General features: G+C 40.8%; 1 protein-coding gene across 3 annotated transcripts in view; it reads left to right on the forward strand.

Moving 5' to 3' along the window:
* IARS1 (isoleucyl-tRNA synthetase 1) overlaps window positions 1–25,701 on the forward strand; it is an 80,877-nt gene that overhangs the window by 26,263 nt on the left and 28,913 nt on the right. For 2 of the 3 annotated variants that reach the window (XM_060155486.1, XM_060155488.1), the window contains exons 8-22: window positions 513–600; window positions 867–927; window positions 3,748–3,843; window positions 6,771–6,893; window positions 7,421–7,512; window positions 8,433–8,531; window positions 10,675–10,801; window positions 12,510–12,583; window positions 12,962–13,156; window positions 15,299–15,385; window positions 17,069–17,152; window positions 18,281–18,425; window positions 20,030–20,150; window positions 24,448–24,539; window positions 25,309–25,386. In XM_060155486.1, the coding sequence (XP_060011469.1) occupies window positions 513–600; window positions 867–927; window positions 3,748–3,843; window positions 6,771–6,893; window positions 7,421–7,512; window positions 8,433–8,531; window positions 10,675–10,801; window positions 12,510–12,583; window positions 12,962–13,156; window positions 15,299–15,385; window positions 17,069–17,152; window positions 18,281–18,425; window positions 20,030–20,150; window positions 24,448–24,539; window positions 25,309–25,386 (1,562 nt within the window). The remainder of the gene's footprint in view (window positions 1–512; window positions 601–866; window positions 928–3,747; window positions 3,844–6,770; window positions 6,894–7,420; window positions 7,513–8,432; window positions 8,532–10,674; window positions 10,802–12,509; window positions 12,584–12,961; window positions 13,157–15,298; window positions 15,386–17,068; window positions 17,153–18,280; window positions 18,426–20,029; window positions 20,151–24,447; window positions 24,540–25,308; window positions 25,387–25,701) is intronic. The other variant, XM_060155487.1, reaches the window with a different exon arrangement.

A 25,701-nucleotide genomic window follows, 5' to 3' on the forward strand; every position in this document is an offset into this window, starting at 1 on the left:
GAAAACAAATTACAAAACTGTATTGAGTTATATCCCATAATTATTAAGTTACATGTTTACATAATATGTATGTTGATATATACGTAGAAAAACACCTGGAGGAATAGACACTGAAACGATAGTGTCGAGGCGGGGGCGGGGTGGGGTGGGGAGTATGAGATTATGGGAAACTTTTACTTTGTGATCTCTTCTTGGTTTGCTAATGTTACGGATTTTAAGCACTCATATATGTTACTTTTGGTAGGAGAAAAGATTAATTTACTTAAAATGAATAGAGGTGCAGTTAGCAACAACTGATGAGCTGCCTTAACAGCATTTGATGTTTTTGTCTTTTTCGTATTTGGAAAGCACGTGTGCCCTAGCGTTCTTTGTGGTGTTCCTCTGTCAGTGCTGAGCACATTGGATGCAGGTGATATAGGAGCCCCTGGAGGGAAAAATATGCAGATGCATGTCTTTAGCGTAAGCCAAAGCCTGAATATCATTGAAGTCCACTTTTTCCCTTGCTCTCATAGATGCTGTCAGAGGAAAATTATACATTTTAATGGAAGCCAGATTATCAGCCCTCTATAAATTGGAGAGTGACTATGAGATCCTTGAAAGGTGAATATACACCTCATTGATTTGTATGTGTGTGTGTGTGCACGTGCATGTGTGTCTTTAGCTTTAAAAAGTGAGATACTTTATTGCCCAAAAGCTATATTATGCAAGTTTAGTTTTAAGTACTAATACCAAGTACATTCAGGTCACACGTTCCAGCACTCATGATTTAGGAACAAGGAAACCAGAAGGGAATGATAACTTGATGTGGCTGTAGCCTCATTTCTTTGATAATTTTAATTGTGAGTTTGCCTTTCTCTTTTTTCTAGATTGCCTGGTGCCTATCTCAAAGGCAAGAAATACAGACCGCTGTTTGACTATTTTATAAAGGTGAGCTTAGAGACTTCTACCACAGGAGCTGTCCACAACCCAAGTATTTGATAACTGGAGCGGTATTTATATTGTCTTATTGTTATATTGTTTGTACAAGTGTGCCTAAATCCAAAAATCTGTTTTAGTATTACAAAAATTAAATTCTGTTTGTATTGCCTTCTTGCTTTAATAATTAAAATCCTATAGGAATTTTTAAATACTTTTCTCAGATTACATAAGGAATCAGTTACTTTGATAAGATTTAATGTGTGTATATTTGTATTGTTTATAGTCCACACATCACCCAGGCAAGTCGTTGAGGTGTTTTTTGTTTTTTGAGTTTTGTTTTTACAAACTTAAGGTAGTGCTTTTACAAAACTGTGTGTGTAAAAGTAAACAGAGTTCATTTCCAGGAATTGATGAGGTGGGTGCTTTAAGCTCAGACATTTAGTAACTTAGTTCTTATAAGAGTCACAAAGCTATTTTATGTGGTTTTCCATTTTCTGGCAACAGAATCCACAGCTGTAGCTGTAAACCCCACCACCAACAACAAAAGAATAAAGTCAGCAGGAATTTCCTGTTGGTTCTTATTTATAGGTCTTGGAGTGAAATAATGAGCAACACTCTCAGACCCGGTTTTACACATTATGTGGAAATTATTTCAGTTGGACGTAGCATTAGCCAACAAAACCTTACACCATAGCCCATGATAAAATATTTGCTTACCTCTGTTCTGGTTCAGTGTAGGGATAGAGTTTGGCTAATGCAGGTGATCTCTGCCATTTGGGCTCTGTCCACAACGTCACATCTGCCTCTACAGTTTTGTGCACCTGAGTGTTTTCCCATGTTTTTTATCTCCTAACTAATGGCATTCCTCCTCATTCCATGTTGCTGCTGATGGATTTCCAAACACTTTACCTGGTCTGGTCCCTCCCTTGAGCCTGTAGTCATTTGCCAGCACATTCCTCAATGGGTATTCTCCAGTTGACACAAGGCAGTCCTACTCCCTAACCACATTCCCTAATGTTGATTTAAACATATCCTTTGCTTCCATCACACTGGCCCTTTCTTTTCCTCCCTCTCTGCCTTTGTTTTTATTGTCTTCCTCCTCTTTTTTAAAAAACCCTCACCTTGCTTTAACGTCATATCAGCTTGACACTCTTCAAGGCTAAACTCAGGTGCCATCTGAAAAAAAAGCAATTTTTGAAATGCTTCTTTGGTTTCTCCCTCTGAAAAATATCATTCCTGCATTCTTCTCTTCTGTATCATAACATGTTTTATTTTTTCTTGTATTTGTTTTTATTTGTCTTAAAACCTCTTACACTAGATCCCTTTGAGAACCTAAGGAAAGTTCAGCCCTCTCAGAAAATGCACATGAGCACAATAGATAGGAACTTTAGGTTAAATCAGAAGTCTGTCTGGAATATGCACTCAGTTCATACTGATCTAAGTTATTTAAGAACAACAACTATCCATTCAGTTAGCTTCCTGAAATTTCTAGAACGTTTGGTGAGTTTTAGAAAGATGCTGCAAATTCTTTGAAGACAAAAATCATCTGGTGTATACCTAAAATACACATGTTCTGAAATATTAAGTGAGAGCTATGAGAGTAGATGCTGTCTTTGAAGGACAGCACTATAACTCTCTGTGTGAATGCTGACCCAGTTCATCCTTGGCAGGGGAAGGATCTAAAACTGGACTTCGAGAGATAGGAATGCAATGTAGGGTTTCTTTGTTAGAAACCCTCTACAGTTAGAAACAGTAAGATACCTTTGTATTCCCTATTCTTACATCTGATTCTAAGAACCCACATATTATCTCTCCATGTTTAAACTATTGAAGACACACCTTTTAGCACCTATCATACCACACCAAAAATATTTCCAGGTGACTTGGGTTATAGCAATTAAAAATTCATAGTTATTTTTCAAGTTTAGTTTTAAGTGAATGCCAGAGAATTAAAGAGTTGTGATATAGTTGAAAATAAAATTGCGTTTGGAACCAGAAGACCTTCTTTCAGGTCATTACTAGTTGTATGATTTGGGCAAACCATTTCATCTTTGTTCAGAGTTTGTTCATCTGTGAAATTCAAATACAACCAGAATATTTTTAAAACATGAGACTGCTGATGCCTTTTTCACAGGATTATAGGATTAAATGTGAAAATAATTTCTGAAAGTACTTTTTGCAAAGGCAGAGAGGTAAGAAAGCAAAGAAAAGAAATATTAAGAGATAAAGGTAGAAGAAGTAGGTCTGTAGTGTTTGTGTATGAACCTGACTTTATTGTTGTTACAAAGAAAATCAAACTGAGAACATTTCCCTTCATGTTACAGTAGGTGGAGTACCTGTAACTAGAACTTGTAACTCAGCTCCCATACCGATTCTTCCAAGGTTTGCCTTTTATTACTGAATAACCTGAGCTGGACTGAAAGGAAAAGGAGCAGCAAAGCATATGCAGTGATTGAAAATATACCCGGAAGTGAATGGTTAAGGAAGCACATCGTCTGAGACATTTTCACGAAAAACTGCATTCTAGGGCAGGGGTGAGGTTGGAAGAACTGATGAAAAAGCACAGTTTTGTGGCAAAGGAAGTTAGAAATTTTTCTCTGCAAGTCTTCAAATAATTATTTCATTTATAAGTGATGACCTGTTATTCATGGAAACGATGTATTGAATTAGCATGTTTCTTCCCAATCTGAATTATTCTGTCTTTTCTATTTCTGAAAATAATTTTGCATGTTAAAAGATTTTTCAGGCTCTTACCAAAAACTGTTATTAAATTAATATTATGGTATGGTATTATTTTACTCTTTAAGCCTGATAACCTTTCTTTTCCAGTGTAAAGAGAATGGTGCTTTTACTGTGCTTGTTGACAACTATGTGAAGGAGGAAGAAGGCACTGGGGTTGTACACCAAGCTCCTTACTTTGGTGCTGTGAGTAGTATATGTCTTGCAAATGCATTTATGAGAAATAAACGTCAGTGGCCACTGAGTTGTGTGTGTGTATGTGACAGGGAGAGAGAAGAGAGATGTTTCTCACTGTTTTTCACACTATGGAGTTAACCTCTTTTCAGGCTCACTGCCCCCAGAGATAACCTTATAAAACTTGCATCTGTAATTCCTTTTCACCCTGAGCTGATTTTTGAAAACGGTGTGCTAAATCCTGAATGTTGCTGGGCATTTAGTCTTTCTAAAAGGCATGCTGTGTTTTCATTCATTCACTATTTACTTGCTGTACACTTTGCCATTTATGATATGCAGTTCTGGGAGTTTTGACAAGGGCATAGAGTCATACAGTCCCCACAACCATCAAAACTCTGAAAGGTTCCATCACCTTTGCTGTATTCTTGACTAAATAAATACTATATGATCAGAAGGGAGAATTTGACCTCTTTCCTCAAAGCTATGCAGTGTGGTTAATTTTAAGTTTTTCCCAGAGTAATTTTTCCAAAAATGTAATCCTTTTAATGTAATTTGTATATGAGTAAAACAAGAGCATAGGGTTTAAGGACACATATTTAGAACCAGACCTCACCTTAGGTCACAGCTCTGCCACTAACAGGCCATCTCTGGGTAAGTTACTTAGCCTGTCTGGACTTCCTTTTCCTCCTCTGTGACATGGAATGATAGTACCTGCCCGTCTGGGAAACTACAGGGATTAAGTGGAGTCATCCATATAGAGCGTTTAGCACAGTGCCTGACACTCTAAGAGTGTGTACTGCTGGGGGTGTAGCACCCACTGGGGACCTACAAATTCCTCTTGGCTTGATCATTTTGTCAGAGAGGCAGTGAAGCTAGTCTGTCTCCGTTGGTCTTTTTTTTTTTCATACTTAATCTCTGCAGGGATTTTTATTATGGAAGTCTTCAAACATACACAGAAGTAAAGAAAATATAATATTCCTTATGTTCACATTATCCAGCTGCTTTAATTATTAATTTGGAATTTCTGTTATATCTGTCTCGTTCCCTGTCCCCTTCCCCAACACCTTTTTTATTTTGGCTGGAGGGTTTTGTAGCAAATCCTCAACATCATATCTTTCATCTGCAAATACTTCTGTATGCATCTCTGACTGATAAGGACTTTTATTTTTAACATAGCCACCATGCCATTATACCCAATAAAATTAACAATTGCTTAATATCACCTAATACCTGGTCAGTATTCAAATTAGATGGAAAGTAAGCATTCTTGATAATACTATTATTGATTTTTAGTAATTAGTCAAATTTCAGCTATTCATTATAATTTTAGGGTCAACTGGTGTCATTGTTCCACTGTTAATAAATAATGAAAAGGTAACTTCTTGGTGTGTATCTGTCCTGAATGCCAGGCAGGTTAATGTTATAGAAGATCAGATCTTTAAATTTTAGCCTTTAACCCCACTTGGTAGACGTTTTCCAAGAGACCTTCCATGTTGTGGTTTTGCCAGACAATGTGCTATGTGATCTCTCCACAGAGTCTATGCACTTCTACATGACCGTGTTGAACATTACCTGTTACTCTGGCTCCATTCAGGAATGCTGCTCTTAGCTAGTCGAATCGAGTAGGGCTGTTTGCTCTATACTAAATGGTTCAAATTGCTGGACTTTGGGGCTTGTCCTGTCTGTGTTGCTTACTGTTTTTTTTTTCAGGGTCTTCCTTCATGGCCAGGCTGTCATTGCCCTTGGCTGTCATGTGCCACATGCACATGTCGCATCACGCTAGGCAGCCTCTCAGCATAGCGAGAGTTGAACATAGGCCCAGGTGGAACCATACTGGCTTTCCAGTTTATCTTGGAGTCAAACCAGGGTTTGGTTTCACTATTTAGTCCAAGACAGTCCCTTTAATTTTATATTCAAACAGCATAGCAAAGAGGTAAAGACCTTGGACTCTGGAGCCAGGCTATTTGGTTCTGAATGTGAGCATTGCCACTTTGCAGCTGAGTTATTTCTTTGTGCCTCAGCTTCTTCATCCGTAAAATGGAGATACTTGCTGGTTTGTCTGAGGGGAACACATGATGAAAACCTAGTACATCTATCTGCCTTCCTCACAGGATCATTGTAAAGGTTAAATGAGCTAATATAATGTAGTCATGTTCAGAGCACTGTTTGATATAGCACTTTATAATCAGTTTGCCCTTATTATTGTTAACATTGCTCAAAATGTATTCCTGAAGCATTGTGGTGAACCCAGCCTGCCTGGGGCCCATATTACTTATTTGTAAAGTGAATAGTTTGGGGTTTGTTTGTTTGTTTTATTTATTATTATTTTTAAATTATTTATGCACGCCACACCACGCGGCCTGTGGGATCTTAGTTCACTGACAAGGGATTGATCCCAGGCCCTGGCAGTGAAAGCGCCAAGTTCTAACCACTGGACCACCAGGGAATTCCCGTAAAATGAGTAATTTGGATTTAGATCACTGTTGCCATCCTTTCAGGCACTCTTTGACAGGATGCAAATCCATATGCACATCAAGCATTGTGCAGTACTAAATGGTTCATGCCTTACACGTGTATGTTCTTCTGCTTTGTGCATACATGTATGTGTATACATGCTGCTGTTATAAATCAAATTTGATTTTGTTCTAATGTATTCATATGTTTCTTCTTACTTAGTGGATACTCAGCTATATTAGGGGTTTGTGAAGTAATGGCTGGGAAGACTGATCTAATCCCCTAACCCTGCTATAGCGCTCTGGATTCTCTGAATAATCCTTGAGTTAACTTCAGTTGAGAGGATAATGAAAGTTGGATACATTTATATGTCAGAATACTGAAAAATTTTCCTCTAAATTTATTGCCTCATATGCTCCTCTCTTGCCACACCCACACTTAACTGTTTTATTCTTCCCTTCTTCTACCTTTCTCCTTTTCCCCAGGATGACTATCGGGTCTGTATGGATTTCAATATCATTCAGAAAGATTCTGTCCCTGTTTGCCCTGTGGATGCTTCAGGCTGTTTCACAGGGGAAGTGGCAGATTTTGCAGGACAGTATGTGAAGGTCTGTATCTCTATGGCTTAGAAAGGTGTCGGTTTCATCGTACTTCTTTCATTAATCAGTTTTTTGTTAAATAGCTTCCATATGTGGGATTTTTTCCCCCCAGGAAGTAGATTTTGTTTTGTTTTGTTTTGTTTGAGCACATAAAATCAGAAAAAAATAGACATATTATCAGCTGCATTCCAAGGGTCTAGTATCTTCAGAGGAAGCATGCTGTAATTTCAAAGGTAAAAATCAGAAAAAGTGGGCTCTGGTTTGTGACTCCGGAAACGGCTTTGTGACCTTGGGGTAATCATTGCTGATTGAAAATTTCACTGCCTTAAGTGGTCTGGAACGTACTTTAAAAGTACTTAAAGTTACACAGTGGCTGAAATGTGAACCAAGTATTTTTATAGTACATTTGTTATTTGTGCCTTTTATTCATAGTAAAGGTATCAAAATAACAAAGTTTAGTAATATACTTAATTATATTGTATTACTAAGTATTGTAGGATATTTTAATGGCTAGATTTAAAATTTTTTTTAAATAGGATGCTGACAAAAATATTATCAGGACCCTAAAGGAACAAGGTCGACTTCTTGCTGCCAGCACCTTCACCCACAGCTACCCTTTCTGCTGGAGGTGAGATGAAATGTAGCTCAAGCTTCAGCTTTGTGGATACATTTGATATGTGTGCCCATTCCATCAGTTCATGGTTCCCATCTCATTTGTATCCTTTAGAGTTAGTGTTTGAAAACTTCATTCTTGTTTTAAGGAGAATTTTATGAATTCATATATTAAGTTATTTCGTTCCTTAGGTGTAAGAAACAGGCATATGCCAATATGTATTGTGTTGGGATCACAGTTCTCTAGGATGAGATATAACTCTAAAACTTTCTAATGGAATTTAGTGAGAAATATAATGTGCAAATTTTTTTTTGGCTGCATTGGGTCTTTGTTGCTGTGCATGGGCTCCTCATTGTGGTGGCTTCTCTCGTTGCGGAGCACGGGCTCTAGGCATGCAGGCTTCAGTAGTTGTGGTGCGTGGGCTCAGTAGTTATGGCTCATGGGTTCTAGAGCACAGGCTCAGTAGTTGTGGCGCATGGGCTTAGTTACTCTGCAGCATGTGGGATCTTCCAGGACCAGGGATCGAACCCATGTCCTCTGCATTGGCAGGCGGATTCTTACCCACTATGCCATCAGGGAAGTCCCTGTGATGCAAGTTTTAATATAACATCATACTATAAAGATGTGGGTGAAAATGGAATGTTCAGTGGCATCACGTTTTGTTCCCGTGTTTCCTCTTTGCTGAGGTTGACATCATTTCTTAGTCAACTGTCACACAGCAGAACTATATTTTTTCTTGTTCTCTTATTAGCTTTCACCTTCTTGTGAGAGATGGAGGGAGATGACATAGACATTAGTATTTGCAATAGAAATAAATATCAGTAGAAGGCCTAATAGTTGGTGATGATATCAGTAAGAAACTAAAGGTCAGTCTTACCCTTTGCCCCTGCATACCTCAGTCTGCCCAGCCACATTCTGCATTTTTGCTTCCACAGGTCAGACACTCCCCTCATTTACAAAGCAGTGCCTAGCTGGTTCGTTCGGGTGGAGCATATGGTAGACCGGCTGCTGAGGAACAATGACCTATGTTACTGGTGAGCAATAAGATGTGTGTCTTCATAATGTCCTTTGTCATGTAGTTAGTACTGGTTTATACTTCCCTCAAGTTATAGTAATTTTAAAAGCCATCTTTTATTGTATATTGTAATAATAGCTATTTTTCTGTTTATTCAGGAACACAAAATAATTTAAATAATATAACAGAAGAAACAGCCCTCTTATGACAGGACATATAGGGGAACATTTTTCTTTTTTAAACCCAATGGAAATGAGAAGTTGCCATTTATTTGATTTAAAGAATGGAATGACTTTGGAAAACTGGCTGTACTCTCAGAGTCCATTAGCTTTAAATAGTAGTCATTTTCAGGATATACATTTATTTTTGGATATACCTACAAAAGCCATTTACACTTACTACTTTTGACACTTGTTGAGTTCCTAAAATATGACAATGTCTTGTGTACACTGGTTTCATGGATAAACACTGCAGGAACAGAAGCCTTTCTCTCCTCAGCTAATATCTAAACTGCAGAGAGGTGTTACAGTAGTTCCTCCATTTTTCCGTAGCGGGTATGTTCCAAGACCCCCAGTGGATGCCTGAAAACGCAGATAGTACCAAACCCTACACTGTATAGACTGTGTTTTTCCTATATCTACATACCTATGATGAAGTTTAATGTATAAATTAAGCACGGTAAGAGAATATCCAAATTGCCAGCATCACTGCTTTTGCCCTTTGGGGCCAATTTTTAAGTAAAAATAAGGGTTATTTCCACACAGGCACTGAGATAATCAACAGCTGATGTGGTAGCCGAGATGGCTGCTAAGTAACTAGTGGGCGGGTAACATATACAGCCTGGATATGCTAGACAAAGGGATAGTTCATTTCCCAGGCAGGATGGAGTGCAAGGGCGCAACACTTCATCATGCCACCCAGAACAACGTGCAGTTTAAAACTTATGAACTTTTTACTCCTGGAATTTTCCTTTTAATATTTTTGGACCACGGTTGACTGTGGGTAACTGAGACCATATGAAACCACAGATAAAGGGGGACTACTGTACTTCAACCTGTAGGTGCAAGAATGATACAAAACTAAATCTGTGTATTCCAGAAGAATGTTTTTCCCTGAGAGTTTTGAGGGTAATAACGATTTCTTATTTTCCCCAAGAATCCAGCTTGACTTTAAGTTGTGTTCTCTGGGGAAGTAAGAAATAGTGCATTTGATTTTGGAAGAATGGGGAGAATCTCAGGGCAGTAAAAGAAAACTATAGCTTTCTATATTTCTTAGCAAAGTGAATTTCTCAAGAGCAAAATGTTTTTTCATTTTTATACCTAGGAAGCTCTTTAGTTTCCTGGTAGAGCACTGAGTATAGAATATTCGTGTGGCTGCCTCATTGAGGGGGGGTGGTGACAGGTGTGCAGGCCTATAAACTGACCTAGGATGGTAACTGCAGCACCTGAGAAGACAAAATGTTTTGGAGCCTAGGTGTGCCCTAACTCAGCCTTGAGCTTGACAGCGTTTCCTACAAAGCTGAACCTTAAAGAATAAGGAGTCATTTACCAGTCAGAAGCTATAAGAGCCTTGGGTAGGGGGGTGGCTGAGGGAAGGAGGGTGGCGGGGTGAACGTTATCGAAGTAGAGGGATGGCATGGACAGAGGCAGTGAGGTAAGAAGCTGCATTCTAAGGAACTTGCCTTATTGCTAGAGCCTACAGTGCAGTGGCGGGACTGCAGGTGAGCCTGGAGAGGCAGCTTCTCACCAGCTACACATAACCCCTCCTATTCAGACTCTTACTTTGTAGGTGATTAAGAGCCCTTGCTAATGAGTTTCAGTAAAAGCGCTATTGTATGGATGACCTGAAGACTAGATCTAAGTAAGATCAGGCTAGCTGTCGTCATGGTGATTGGTTAAAGGATTGTGGCAGTCCTGCAGTTGGAGAACAGGACAGAGCTTGTGTGCTGTGGGGTTTCATATTACAGAGCATCTTCCTGGGATGGATTCATAGCAGAAACAGGCTCTGTGGGTCTTCTGGTGCTGTCCATTTGGAAGACATTCTCGTAGGAGTGAGCTCAGCATTTCCAGAATGTTAGGTTCACAAAGGCTTATGCAGATCTAATTTACAAATTTACTTACTAATGTTTTTATGTGATTGGTTATCTGATCTGTTTATTGCAGGGTCCCAGAGTTTGTGCGAGAAAAGCGATTTGGAAATTGGCTGAAAGATGCACGTGACTGGGCAATTTCCAGAAACAGATACTGGGGCACTCCTATCCCACTGTGGGTCAGCGATGACTTCGAGGAGGTGAGGCAGGGCAGTGTTTACTTGTGTTGATTTTTGCTAAAGCATTTCATTCATGCATCTCAGTATGGGGTAAAAGAATATGGTTTCTTTTTTTCTTTGCCCCTTTCTTATTGCATCAGGTTTTTTCTTTGTTCCTTCCTAGAATCATGACATAAATAAGAATATGTTTTTAAGATTTTAATTTATTTTTACTTTAATTAAATATAGTTTTAAATTTCCCTCTGTGTAGGGCTTCCCTGGTGGCGCAGTGGTTGAGAGTCCGCCTGCCGATGCAGGGGACACGGGTTCGTGCCCTGGTCCGGGAAGATCCCACATGCCGCGGAGCGGCTGGGCCCGTGAGCCATGGCCGCTGAGCCTGCGCGTCCGGAGCCTGTGCTCCGCGATGGGAGAGGCCACAACAGTGAGAGGCCCACGTACCGCAAAAAAAAAAAAAAAAATTTCCCTCTGTGTAAAAGTGAAAAATGTAATTTGTATTTTTCTCGGGAAACTCCTCACATTGTTTATCTTGTGTTGCTCAGAACTCTTTTTCTCCTTTTGAGTTTCTGATGAACAGAATAGAGACTCCACCCGCTGCACTAAGTCACAGCATATTAAAACGGCCCTATTAGTGATAAAAAAGGATGACTTAAAAGAATTACCAAAGTGGGCTTCCCTGGTGGCGCAGTGGTTGAGAGTCTGCCTGCCGATGCAGGGCACACGGGTTCGTGCCCCGGTCCGGGATGATCCCACATGCTGTGGAGTGGCTGGGCCTGTGAGCCATGGCTGCTGAGCCTGCGCGTCCGAGCCTGTGCTCTGCAACAGGAGAGGCCACAGCAGTGAGAGGCCCGTGTACCGCAAAAAAAAAAAAATAATAATAATAATAATAAAAATTACCAAAACATTGCAGACCTTTAATTTAAAATCAAATTGTGTGTGTGTGTCTCTAAATAAATACATACATAGGTATATAGATGTATTCCCTCTGTCCAATGCTGACAGCATTAGAACAGTCATGAGCAGCAGCAGCAGCCCAGGGACCTCAGTAAATCTCCAGTAGGGACCTGAAAGGCAACAGTGAAGTAGCTGAATCAGAGGACTTTACAGGACTGAGCAGGAAGTGCAGAGAAACAGGCTGTGGGTATTCATTAGGTAGTAGATGACCTCTGGGTGTGAACCCACAGCAGCTCCTGCTGGTGTAGCCCGGCTACACGGCCCCTGTTAGATGACTCACCCTGTTCTGAATGCCCCTGCTGGGCCCATCTCCCAGTCTCCTTACATGAGTATAATCCTAATGTCTTGCAATCTGACTATTTGGTCCAGTTCATGCACAATAAATTAGTCCCAGCTTTGACTTGAGAAGGTTTCAGATTAAAGAGCCAAGTTCAAGTGCCAGGAGCAAACTAAGATGCCTTAGAGTAACAGTCTAGGCATTTCACTTATGCTAGTTATTTTTGTCAGAGATTTGGACATAGTAGACCCTCAAGAAATACTCGTTGAGATGATGGCTGTGGAATTCTCTCCTTGTTGGGAATCCCTCTGATATAGGGGTAGATAGCAAAGAAGTGAGGTCTGCTCACCAATTCAGTCAGTGACCTATAGTTTTTCATGAGGTAAGCCACCTTGATGATAACTCATGAAGATCAAAGGTTTCTAAACCTAAACATGAATGTTACATAAATTAACTCTGTTTGATCTTCGGCTCTGAGGCCTTTTAACTTTGTTTTGACAGGTGGTGTGTGTTGGGTCAATGATAGAACTGGAAGAACTGTCAGGAGCAAAGATCTCAGATCTCCACAGAGAGAGGTCAGTTTCTGAATGTTTGATTCACTTCAGTTCATATCGGGCTAGGTAGCCTGTTTAGACATGGTCTCTGTATCAGATCACAGAGCTACATGTAGAAATCAGACACTAGTTTGCTGAATTACTTCGTTGTTGATGATTCATGTCATATTGAGGAAAGGTGGCCTCTTGTCCTTGAGTTAGATGTCAGGAGACTTTGGTATATAACCTTCCAGATGGAGCCCTGATGGTGCCCTCTGAAAGCCTGTGATAACTGCCTATATTTCTGTTTGCAGATGCATATGAAAGAGCTGTGAGGGCATTGTGTTTCCTCTTGGCAATTAAACTGTAATTTCTGTTTTGCTTAAAATTAATAGAAGTGGCTACTTCTTTGTTTACTAGCATTGACCATCTGACCATTCCTTCACGCTGTGGGAAGGGATTGTTGCATCGCATCTCTGAAGTGTTTGACTGTTGGTTCGAGAGTGGCAGCATGCCCTATGCTCAAATTCATTATCCATTTGAAAACAAGAGGGAGTTTGAGGATGCATTTCCTGCAGATTTCATTGCTGAAGGCATTGACCAAACCAGAGGATGGTATGTTTCTTGTTCTTTAAAGCGTATTTATTTATTTATTTTTGGCTGCGTTGGGTCTTTGTTGCTGCACGTGGTCTTTCTCTAGTTGCAGCGAGCGGGGACTATTTGTTGCGGTGCGCGGGCTTCTCATTTAGAGGGCTTCTCTTGTTGCAGAGCATGGGCTCTGGGCACGCGGGCTTCAGTAGTTGTGACGCACGGGCTTAGTTGCTCCGTGGCATGTGAGATCTTCCTGGGGCCAGGGATCGAACCTGTGTCCCCCGCATTGGCAGGCAGATTCTTAACCACTGTGCCACCAGGGAAGTCCCTCTTTAAAGTGTTTTACTGATTTGATTTAACAGGTATTTTACTGAGCATTTAGCATTTATCAGCTGGGTGCTGGGGAGATTGTGTCAAACAAGACAGGCTTGGGCTTCCCTGGTGGCACAGTGGTTGAGAGTCCGCCTGCCAGTGCAGGGGACACGGGTTCGTGCCCCAGTCCGGGAAGATCCCACATGCCACGGAGCGGGTAGGCCCGTGAGCCATGGCCGCTGAGCCTGCGCTTCCGGAGCCTGTGCTCCACGACGGGAGAGGCCACAACAGTGAGAGGCCCGCATACCACAAAAAAAAAAAAACAAAAAAAACAAGACAGGCTCTGCTCCTGCCCTCTGCCCCTCACCACTAAACATACTATAAAAGTGTCTTTTGAGCAGGAATCTCACACTCTATTAGGGCTGTAGTTTTAGAGTTTGAATTGTTTCTTTCACATTTTGGAATACAGAGATTTTGGTGTATGGAAAGGTTAAGTGATACAAAACTATTAATGTGTCCTTAGTTTGTTTACTTCAAATCATTTACACAAGTGTTTAGTGGGTATTTACATAGAATTGACTGGAGTGGGTGCTACAAATTGGAGGGTTAGTTGAAAATGTACTAAGATGTTAAGGCTGGCCTCATAACATTCTAAAAAATCCAGGTTTAAAATTCTTAAAAAAGAAAAAAAAAACATGGTGGGGAGGACTTTGGCATTGGTTTTATCTGATGCCTTATCTAAAGCAGTACCCTCATCCTCTTAATTAGAAAAAGATGAATTACCTTCTCTTCATGCATGAGCTTGGCTGACCCAGGTTCTAATTATACTTTCATTAGTAATGTTTCTGCAGGAGTGTTAAAAGAATGTTGGTATCATTTTCTCTTTACAATTTGTAGTCATCACAAACTGATGGAATTCCAGACTTAATGTTCTTAATGTTTTCAGCTTCCAATCCATTTTTCTGTAGAAACAGCTACCATATACAAACTCCTCTTCTTAGGGAGGGCCAGATGACTCACCAATAAGTTGTTTCTCTGAGGAGTTGCCATGTCTGACAACTGTTAAAAGCCCTCACGTGGGTCCCCATGTGCACATTGCCTCCCTCGCCTTCTGTCAGGTATGGGCTGCCTCTCATAGGAACCAGGGTCCTCCTGACCTGTCTGATTTCCGTCCTCATTAGTTGTGTCTGGTGATGTTCTTGGGATGCAAAATCAGGTCGGAGATGACACAAGTGCATTACTTACTGGGACAGCTTACATGAATGTGATAGAGTTCTTTTAGGGAACAATCTAGGTAGCATATAAACATGCATGATATCTGATAGAATAAAAACATTTTCTATGTTCATATAGACTAGCTTTTAACTTTTGGATGAGAGTGCTTTTTTCATCTTTTGTCGTCAGACTGTCCCATATGACCTTGTGCTAAAGGCAACATATCTCTGGATTTCCAGCCTGGCATTTCTGGGAGGTCCTGAGAGGCCACCCAGTGCTGCCCTGCTCTGCCTTGTGGCTGTCCAACTAGCTCCCCAAGGAAGATGATAGTACTGTCCCCAGCAGGGGGTCAGTACCTCATTCTAGGGCTTTATTTGCTTTAAATAAAGTTCATTTTAGTTTTTCTAGTGAGAAGCTGTAATATGACTGGTCTGCAGTGGGTCCTGTGCCTAATTTTTCAGCACTCCCCAGATGATTCTGATGTATCCAGGATCAAGAACCATTGCTTTGTGATTATCAAGAAGTGTAACTTACCTAAAATAGAAATTCAGTCCAATAAGTAAACACAGTTTTTTATTTCCTATGCTTGAATTCCTTTTCTTATTTTATTGAACTCTTTGTTTGTGGGTTTTTTTCCAGGTTTTATACCCTGTTGGTGCTGGCCACAGCTCTCTTTGGACGGCCGCCATTCAAAAATGTGATTGTGAATGGGCTCGTCCTGGCAAGGCAGGTGCACTCCCTTGTGTAATAATGAGTTGCAGTTCCTGACCTCCTTTATTCTTTCAGCATGTTCTGGTTGGATCTAACCATTCTCTGTTTAAAAGGGATTCAGGAATGCCCCAGCTCTGTTCCTATTCTCTTCCTTCCTTCTGCCTTTATACTTCTTCCTGCTCTCCCTTTTCATCCAACTCCTGCCTTGTGCTCTTCTCAACCTGTAACATTCTGTCTCTACATATTCCTCTCTTAGGAGAAGGACTGCATTAAGAGCTAAGCCTAATGGAGGAGGACAGAGGGGAGGACATGTGTCCCATGATACTACTAGTGATAAAATAACATTTGTCATTTAGAATTTTATAAAGTACTTTTGCTTATAGCTCTTATTAAATCTGTACACTGGTCCTTTAATATAGATTTTTGTTGTCCTGTTTTTAATATATAAGGAAGCTATTGGTTCTAGAGGCTTATTATAGAGGAGTCTTATTTTTTCCTTCTACTGCCTCTAGTCATTAAAAATAAAAACAAATAAAAAGAAGAAAATGAAATTTTTATACCTAGATACCTTGCTTCATGTGCTGTTCAAGGCGGGGGATGACACCTGGCACTGTACCAGGCTCTGTTTTGCACATTTACACATCTTCACTCATTTATCCCCAGAACTATTTGAAATGGGTCCTTTCATTGTCCATTTTGACATTTGAGGAATTTGAAGTGCAGAAAAATTAAGGTCATACAGCAAAAGAGTGTGAAATTCTAGTTCTATATCCAGGCAGTCTGGCTCTATAGTCTGTACTTTTTTTTTATAATTGAAAATCTTACTGAATTATAGTTGTAAAAATTAATAGAGACCCCTCGTGTGCTTTGCCTGGTTCCCCCAACGGTCGTTGTTGAAACTGTAGCACATTGTCACAATCAGGATGTTGATTGAATCCACCAGGCTTACTCAGATTTCCCCAGTTTTACTCATTTGCTATTGCATGCAATATTATCTCATATATGGGTTCCTGTATCCACCAGCACAGTCAAGATACTTGGCCTGTTTCAACATCACAGGATGCCTCTGTTGCCCTTTTATAACCATACCCACCCCACCCCTTCACACTCCTCCCACCTCAGCCTTTAGTCCTAATCCCCATCCCCTGGCAACCACTCATCTATTCCCCATCTCTGTAATTTTGTCATTTCAAGTATGTTATATAAATGGATTCATATCATATATAACCTTTTGTGATTGGCTTTTTTTGCTTACTGTAATTCCCTGGAGATACCTCAGGTGGTTTTATGGATCCGTAGTTCTTTCTCATTGCTGAGCAGTGTTCCATGGTGACCCACAGTTTGACTTTTCACCTGCTGAGAGACATTGAGGTTGTTTCCAGTGTTTGCTGACTATGAATAAAGCTGTGAACTTTCTAAGGTTTTGTGTGAATATAAGTTTCCGTTTCTCTGGGATAAATGCCAAGGCTGTGTTTTTTCACTTTTACACTCTGGCATCTTCCTGCTGCCATTTATCCCGAAACTTCTCCATTGACTCGCTACAGTATTCAAAAACAAGCTTTAACAACCTATTGTTGTGCCTTAGTAGTAGCTTGTGTCCCATTTGCACTTACGTATTCCAATTAGTAGATAATCTGTAACCATATATAAACTGTGATGTTGACTTATTTATTTGGTGTTTCCCTTCTATTTTTCAAGTGATGGCCAAAAAATGAGCAAACGCAAAAAGAATTATCCAGATCCACTTTCAGTCATTCAAAAATATGGTGCTGATGCCCTCAGGTACAAACCAGTGCTCTGCCTTGTGTGTATTTGTCATTTCTTATTAAGCATCTTACATTCTGTTAATCATGTTTTCAGTGATATTAATCATTCTATTAATTTGGTTTATAATTAACTTTTTTAAAAAAATGCACATCTGTTACATGGAGAATTATATCGGTATGGTGTTGACTTTAATCCCCCAAGGTGGTTTTCTAAATAGTAAAGATGTTTCTATATCTATAGGTCTTTTGGAAGAGGAGGCTGTGTGTTGGATTTTATTAAGCAGCACACGTACTCCCAGGCTAGTTGCTGGTGCCTTTCCCTCATTCCTTCTATAGGTTCCCTGTCTTATTGATATTAGAATTCTCTTATATCATTTATTTCAATTTTACACTTACTCCTCAAATAGCCGTATGAGGTACAATTTATGCTAGAGCAAATAAAAATACTGAAAAGTTTTGAGAGAAATGTGAGATACTGCTTGAAATAGTCATAAACGTTGAGTGCTCAGGTTAAAAGGCACCAAAGAGATCTTATTCAGCATCTTCCTGTTACGAACACAGAGACCCACACCCAGGGGCAGTGGGCAAGCCCGTTCACGGTTGCCATGTTGCCCAGGAGCAGTTAGTGCGGTGTCCTGCAACCCCCAGTTATCTGTTAGACTCACCTTGGCATAGCTGACAACTTGGGCCTCTTAATTCTTTGTGTTGAAGGGAACATCCTGTAGGATGTTTAACAACATCCCTGGTCTCTGCCCCCTGCGTCCCTCTGTGCTGGCAGAGCACATGTGGCTGTTCCTTGTGAATCCCTGATGCCTGCACATATGTCCTGGAAGGAGGGCCTGGCTTCTTCCTCTTAGTGTTGCCATACTGCCTGAGGCCTGTGCTGGGACCAGCGCAGGGCATGCTTCTAGGTTAGTTCAGTGCCATATTTTGGTGTGGCACTTTTGGTCTCCCCTTTATAATTTGCTAGGTCTCTTACACAAAATAAGAATTTTGTCGGTTTTAAATTGACTGTTAGAAGCGTATTTATAATTCCCCACTTTTGTAGAAAAAGGGCTGATTTGGGTATTGCCCTGTCAACATGTCAGTAATATTTGGTTTACTGTCTACATCTCTTTTCCATGTAATTTTTCTCCTCTTCCAGATTATACCTGATTAACTCCCCTGTGGTGAGAGCAGAAAACCTCCGCTTTAAGGAGGAGGGTGTTCGAGATGTCCTGAAGGATGTGCTGCTACCTTGGTACAATGCCTATCGCTTCTTCATCCAGAACGTCCTGAGGCTACAGAAGGTGTGGGTTGCAGTGCTGTGGGGTAGGGTCTGCCCCACGGAGCTGGGTTGAGCTGGGTTTGCGAAAGATGGTCAGGGGTCAGCTGTGAAACAGAGCTCCATGGGAGACAGGAGCTAACAGGCCCGGTGGGTGGGGGCTCAGAGCCACTGGGAAGGCCATAGATGAAAGTGTGACAGGTGTCTGGGGTCCATGCTGGGCCAAGAGCACAGGACTGGAACTTCACCATTTGGATAGATGCTCACCTCTGCAAGACACAGAAGCCTCACCTGTTGAAGAAGAGTTGCATTGGATATTCATTTAGCCAGCCAAATTGGTACTGGGGACTTAGTGATAGGGGAGCCAGTAAAGAGTCAGCTACTATCAGAGTGAGCGCCTAGTAAAGGCTGCTGCAGATGGGTGGTCAGGGAAGGCCACTTGATGAGTGCATTTGGGCTGAAACTCTGAAAGTGAGAGAAGTTCTCACTGGGTTGCTGGGATGAAAAATAGTGGTTCTGATATATAAGAAAGTGCCTCAGAGCAGTTACGTGCTGGCCTGGGAGGCATCCTCTGAGAAGCCCCTTCCCTTGCCCCTACTAACTGCTCTCAGGCCAGCAGGCTTCATTGCACATGTGCCTGTGCATGCTTCCTAGACTCCATTTGGGGTCAGGGCTCAGGTACCACTCATCTTTTTATCTCCAACACATTAAAAGTAGAATTCCTTAGTAAACTACTTCTGACTAAACGTGATATTATTCCTTCCTGAGAAACTCGTTGGAGAGCTAAGCTTTGAGCATTGCATTCCAGCAGGCTGGTCACTTCTTGCTGCCTCTGGCTCATCTCATTCTGCTAATGAACCCTCCCAAGAAGAACAAGGCTTTGGGAACAACATCCCTAGTGTTCCTATCTTTTGGATCCCACCACCTCTCAGGCCAGCAGTGCTAACGTGGGTCTACTTTGCAGGCCTCTGCTGGTGTGGGATTCAGGAACACAGGCTGGTTCAAACCACTCATAGTTGGGGCTCATCTGGGCATGGCAGAAAGATGCAGGCTCCAGCATCAGAGCAAGAGTCAGCATGGTCACTGCCTTGCCATCCTGATGGTGATGCCGTTGAGTAGGGACAGGTAAAGTAGGCCTTCAGGATCGAGGAGGATTTGCAAAGGAAAAAGCAGGGGTGGAATAGAGCATTCTCGGTAAAATAATTTAAGCAAAGACATTAATTCCTAGTACTCATTTTCAACTTACAGACAGTTGTCCAGTCCTAGCCAGTTTTGCTGTCCTTCCTTCCTCAGATTCAAAGTAACTAAACCGCCTACTTAACAAGATGTTGGAATATTTCTTAATTCATAATTACTCTTTGGTGCATAGGAATCATTTTTTCCTAAATTCTCTTTAGTTCACTCAAAAATGTAATTCATTAATTGAGGACTTAATGTTCCAAGTTCAGAGTTTACTTGGAAAATATCGCTAAGAATCAGAAATTTAGATTGCCAACAGGGTCTGGGTTTTTGTGGTGTTTTTTTGATTTGTTTGGATACTTCTTTCAGTTTAAATAATTTAAAAAATTCATTTCTCTACAGTAGTTTCCCCCAGGCATGCAGAATGTTTCAATAATTGTCACTTCCTAGGAGGAAGAAATGGAATTCCTTTACAACGAGAACATGGTTAAAGAAAGTACCAACATCACAGACCGGTGGGTCCTGTCCTTTATGCAGTCGCTCGTTGGGTTCTTTGAGACTGAAATGGCAGGTGTGTCTCTCTTGGGCCTTCTCTCAGGAATAAGGAGTCTTCTCTTTGTAATTGTCCTTTTGATATTTAACTGTTTTTCTTTATAAACATAGAGGAAATTTTTTTTTTGAAGTATAGTTGATTTACAATGTTGCGTTAGTTTTTGGTGTAGAGCACAGTGATTCAGAAATATAAATGTGTATATATATATATTTTTTTCATATTCTTTTCCACTGTAGGTTATTATATGATATTGAATATAGTTCTCTGTGCTATACAGTAGGACCTTGTTGTTTATTTTATTTATAGTAGTTTGCATCTGTTAATCCCAAACTCCTAATTTATCCTTCCCCCACCCCCTTTCCCCTGTGGTAACCATAAGTTTGTTTTTTATGTCTGTGAGTCTGTTTCTGTTTTGTAAATAAGTGCATTTGTATCATATTTTAGATTCCACATATAAGTGATACCATATGGTATTTGTCTTTCTCTTTCTGACTTACTTCACTTAGTATGATAATCTCTAGGTCTATCCATGTTGCTGCAAATGGCATTATTCTTTTTTATGGCTGAGTGGTATTCCATTGTATATGTATGTGTGTGTGTGTGTGTGTGTGTGTGTGTATAAGTACCATATTTTCTTTATCTATTCATCTGTCAGTGGCCATTTAGATTGCTTCCATGTCTTAGCTATTGTAAATAGTGCTGCAGTGAACATTGGGGTGCATGTATCTTTTCTAGTTCTCTCCAGGTATATGCCCAGGAGTGGGGTTGCTGGATCATATGGCAACTCTAGTCTTAGTTTTTTAAGGAACCTCCATACTGTTTTCCATAGTGGCTGCACCAATTTACATTCCCACCAACAGTGTAGGGGAGGGTTCCCTTTTCTCTACATCCTATCCAACATTTTTTATTTGTAGACTTTTTAATGATGGCCATTCTGAAAGGTGTGAGTGATACCTCATTGTAATTTTGATTTTCATTTCTCTAATAATTAGCGATGTTGAGCATCTTTTCATGTGCCTCTTGGCCATCTGTATGTCTTCTTTGGAAAACTGTCTGTTTAGGTTTTCTGCCCATTTTTTGATTGGGTTTTCTTTTTGGTATTGAGTTGTATGACCTGTTTACATATTTTGGAAATTAAGCGCTATCAGCCGCATTGTTTGCGAATATTTTCTCCTAGTCCATAGGTTGTCATTTCATTTTGTTTATAGTTTCCTTTGCTGTGCAAAAGCTTATGTTCGATTAGGTCCCATTTGTTTATTTTTGCTTTTATTTCTGTTGCCTTGAGAGACTGACCTAAGAAAACATTGGTATGATTTATGTCAGAGAATGTTTTGCCTGTGTTCTCTTCTAGGAGTTTTACGGTGTCATGTCTTATAAGTCTTCAAGCCATTTTGAGTTTATTTTCGTGTATGGTGTGAAGGAGTGTTCTAATTTCATTGATTTACATGTGGCTATCCAGCTTTCCCAACACTACTTGCTGAAGAGATTGTCTTTTCTCCATTGTATATTCTTGCCTCCTTTGTGGAAGATTAATTGACTGTAGGTGTGTGGGTTTATTTCTGGGCTCTCTAAACATAGAGGAAATTTTATAGAAATTTTGAGAGATACAGAACAATAGATAAATAAATATTTCTCTTTACCTCTCAAATATAATTTTAAGGCTTGTTAGTTGTAGAAATGTGTTGTTCCAAGGCCTTAGAGATTGTCTTGGGGGGATGTCTAGTGACCTCACCCCTCCACAGATACCACACAGGCCCATGGAATCACAGGCTTCAGTAGTGGATGCCCATGAGTTCAAAACCCAACTGCACCACTTGTTCCCTGGGGGAAACGTTACCTAATCTATGAGCCTCAATTTCTTTCTCCGAAAAATGCCTGGTAAGAGTTAATATGAGGCTCAGATGGAGATTATGTACATACAGTAGCTAGCAGATAATAGGTACTTAATAAGTAGTAGTTGTTATTAATATGTTTTTAATTTATTTTTAGGTCTACTTTATTAAATAAGTAGTCCCCGTTCAGCCTGCAAAAATTAGGAAATACAGAAAAACAATAATGAAGTTGACATTTCCCCACATTTCTCTTACCTAACAACAACGAATTTGGTTTTAGACAGGGTTGGAAAAGTAGGTTATGTGGGTTTCCTAGAAGTTGGAGATGGAATAACCGTAAGTCAAGGCAAGAAATTCCAGAAACTGTTAACCTGGATACCTGAGATGGGTCTGATAAAGTCTGTGGGCAGGGGAGAAAAGATGGCATCCCTGTGTGCACCCTTGTGACATAAACCAGCCTCCCCCAGCGTCCTGTGGTTGCCAGGTGCTGTTGTTCAGCTACTGCACTCCAGTGGATTCAAGGGGCCAGAGCAATCTGGTTCATACAGGGTTCTTCCATTCCTCAGCTGGTACATAGCTCTTTGTGGAATAGTTGGTGCCTCTGTACTTGGCACAATAGGATGGTTAGTCCAGGAAATTTTGAATGTTTTATCAGTCATCCTGAAGGACTACACCCACTCTATTAAACATATGTAATAAGGGTCGTATGACTGTCAAACTATTGGACAGATTGACATAAGTGAAGATGGAAATGAGTGTGCAAAGCAGACATCAGCAGTTGGGTTCTCACCACACTCCCTGGGATACCTACTCGTAGCTGTGTCCAGTTTTCCCTCCTGAGTGATATAAATGAATGGGATTGTTGCCTGGGGGCCCTTGCCATCTTTAGACAGCAACGGCTGTGACCTGAGAATGTATATCCTGGCTGGGACCTGGTCTGCCTGGGAACTAGAGGTTTGGCAGCAGTTGTACACACAGCCGAGTGGTAAGGGCCAGGTGCAGGAGGCTAGGTGGTGCACGTTGAACCGATGAGAGGGGCTCCAGACCCAGATTGCCGTGCAGTTCCCACTCCACCAACCTGTCAGCTTTATGCCCTTGCCTCCCTCATCAAAATAGAATTCTGAGAACTAAATAGGTAGCATCGTTGAAGAGTCTGCAGTTGGTATTAGTGATTTCAGTGGTAGCTACTGCTCCCTTTTATTATATATGGGCTTAGTTTTCCTTATAAGAGTTGCAACTCTTGAACACTCTAGCTTCCTAGAAGGTGAAAAGTGTAGTGAACCCTAGAAGTAACTTAGATGGGCCTCTGTCTTTACAGAACAAGCCTCTGATCACAAAAATTGCCTCTCTAGAAATGTATGACCAGCGAGTGCCTCTGGCCTGGGGTCCAGGTGTTGGTCTAGCAGCACCTCAGTGCTAGTCTTTTTGAACTGCAACAGAGAGCAACTCTGCCCTTGGCAACTTAACCACTGTGTTAGCTTAGACTAGGAACCTCATTAACAGTCACTGAACTCTTAATATAAATTGTGGTGTGTTTTTATGATTTTTGGTCTTACTCTCCTTGTTTTTCATGTTTGTTTTTGTGCAACAGAGAGTATCAGTTAAAGGGGAGGTGAATGGCAAAAATCCTGAAAATAAGTCTGGGTCTCAAACAAAGTTGGCTAGATGCCCTTAACTTCCTGCTTGCCCTCTGAGTTCCTCAGGGGAGCCTTCAAATTTTTCTGATTCTTCAAGGTTCTTCTCTCCTTCCAATACCTCCTTTAGCTTTCTTTCCTTGACTATTTTAACCTTTAGAAACCCTGTTCTATTTTATGCACAGCCCCTGCCTGAGTTTCTCAGTGGCAGCACTGCTGACAGTTTGAGCTGGGTCATTCTTTGTGGTGGAGGCTGGCCTGTGCATTGTAGGTTGTTGAGCAGCATCCCTGGAGTCCACCCACCAGATGCCAAGAGTGCCCACCTCCCCAGTTTGACAACCAGCATGTCTCTCTAGACATTGTCAGTGTCTCCTGCAGAGCAAAATTGCTCTGGTTGAGAAGCCCTTATCTGTGCTCTGCCTCTTAGGATCTAATTAAAGCTTTTTGCTTTTTATGTGTCTGTCTTAGTTGAGGTCAAGGTAGCACAGTGGAAGAAGTCAGGCTTTTGTGGTATTACCACCTGATACAGTTCCAGATAAATGGTGCCTCATGGAGTCATCTGGCGGGCAGCCTCGGCCCCTCAGCCACACATACGGGGTTTCCTGTTTTCTCACTGACACTGGGAGTTTGCATGTAGCTCACAGGGTGGTTTGTGCATGCCTCTAGACACCTTGACAGCTATATAGTACGTCCTCAGTTTTGATTGTTTCACTTTGGTACTTCTGCCTCCTTGACAGGTGTGACAGCCCTTGGATAGCAGGGGCTGCTTGCTCTTTCTTATATCCAGCCCTGTCCTAAGCACCCAAGATGCTTACGTGTTCTCACTGCCTGATTGGTTGTTACTTTTAGCTTACAGACTCTATACTGTGGTTCCTCGCCTGGTCAAGTTTGTGGATGTTCTGACTAATTGGTATGTCAGGATGAACCGTAGAAGATTAAAGGTAAGTGCAGGCTGCTGCTGGGAAGAGCAGAAAGTGTAGGAAGTATGAGAGTTGAGGAAAAATGAGAACAGCCAAAACGAAAAAGAGCATTTTCAAATGCTCTGACTTTTTTAAGCTATCTTTTTCCTTTTAATTGCATATTAACTGTATTACCATTTGTTGGTTGGGGAACGCATAAGTTTAGAAGACATCTTGCATATTTTCAAAGCACAATTATGGACATTCATATTAGAGGGAAAGTCTCAGGCCAAACAGGACTGTACTGAGCAGACCTCTTAAAATCTGAAATAAATTCATGCAGATATTTTGCAGATGTTTCTAGGTAGAGCTGTGATATTGAGAGGGACACCTCCTCACTTCTACCTCTAGAGGGACAGTTACTTATTGACAAGACTCGTCTTTAAGCCTGTTGGGGATATAGGGTGAGTGAAGCATGGATCCTGTCCCAGGACTTAAGCTGTACATAAGCAACAATGGTAGAAAACAAGGAGTGAGGGATGCCCAGACCACTGTCCATCAGTACTGCCTTCAAATGTGTTAATGATAAAATCCCGTAACAAAACAATAATCTTGTTTTTGTTAAATTATATTACACACACATGTACATGTATGTGTGTATATGTACATATATCTAGGACATACACTAAAATGTTTAAAGTAGTTATCTCTGGGTAACCTTATTATGGTTGAGTTTTCCCCTTTTTATTCTTTTTTTTCTTACAATGAACTATTGGTTTTAACAGTTTAATGTGTGTTTTTTATTCACTAGGGTGAAAATGGGATAGAAGATTGTGTTATGGCTCTGGAGACCTTGTTTAGTGTTCTGCTTTCTCTGTGCAGACTTATGGTAAGATGCTAGCCCTGTGGGCTGCTTGTGGTGCCCGGTTGTTGCACTGTCCTCCGTCTGTATCTATTCTGTATTTGTTCACTAAAAATAGAAATAGAAGTGTTAAAATAACCTAAATTTCTAGTTTCTTTTCAGAAATCTCGTTAGCTTATGTATGTCAAATAACGGCTAAAAAACATTAGCTTTAAAAGCTGGATTCTTTCTTTTCACCCTTGGCAGTACATTTCAGGTCAAGGTCCTTGCATCTAGACTCAAGAGCGGCATACCTCATCTTAATGTAGATTCCTGTAATTGTCTGTGAGTAGTGGAGAAGTT

The sequence above is a fragment of the Lagenorhynchus albirostris genome, chromosome 7, assembly GCF_949774975.1.
Source record: "Lagenorhynchus albirostris chromosome 7, mLagAlb1.1, whole genome shotgun sequence".
Lineage (NCBI taxonomy): Eukaryota > Metazoa > Chordata > Mammalia > Artiodactyla > Delphinidae > Lagenorhynchus > Lagenorhynchus albirostris.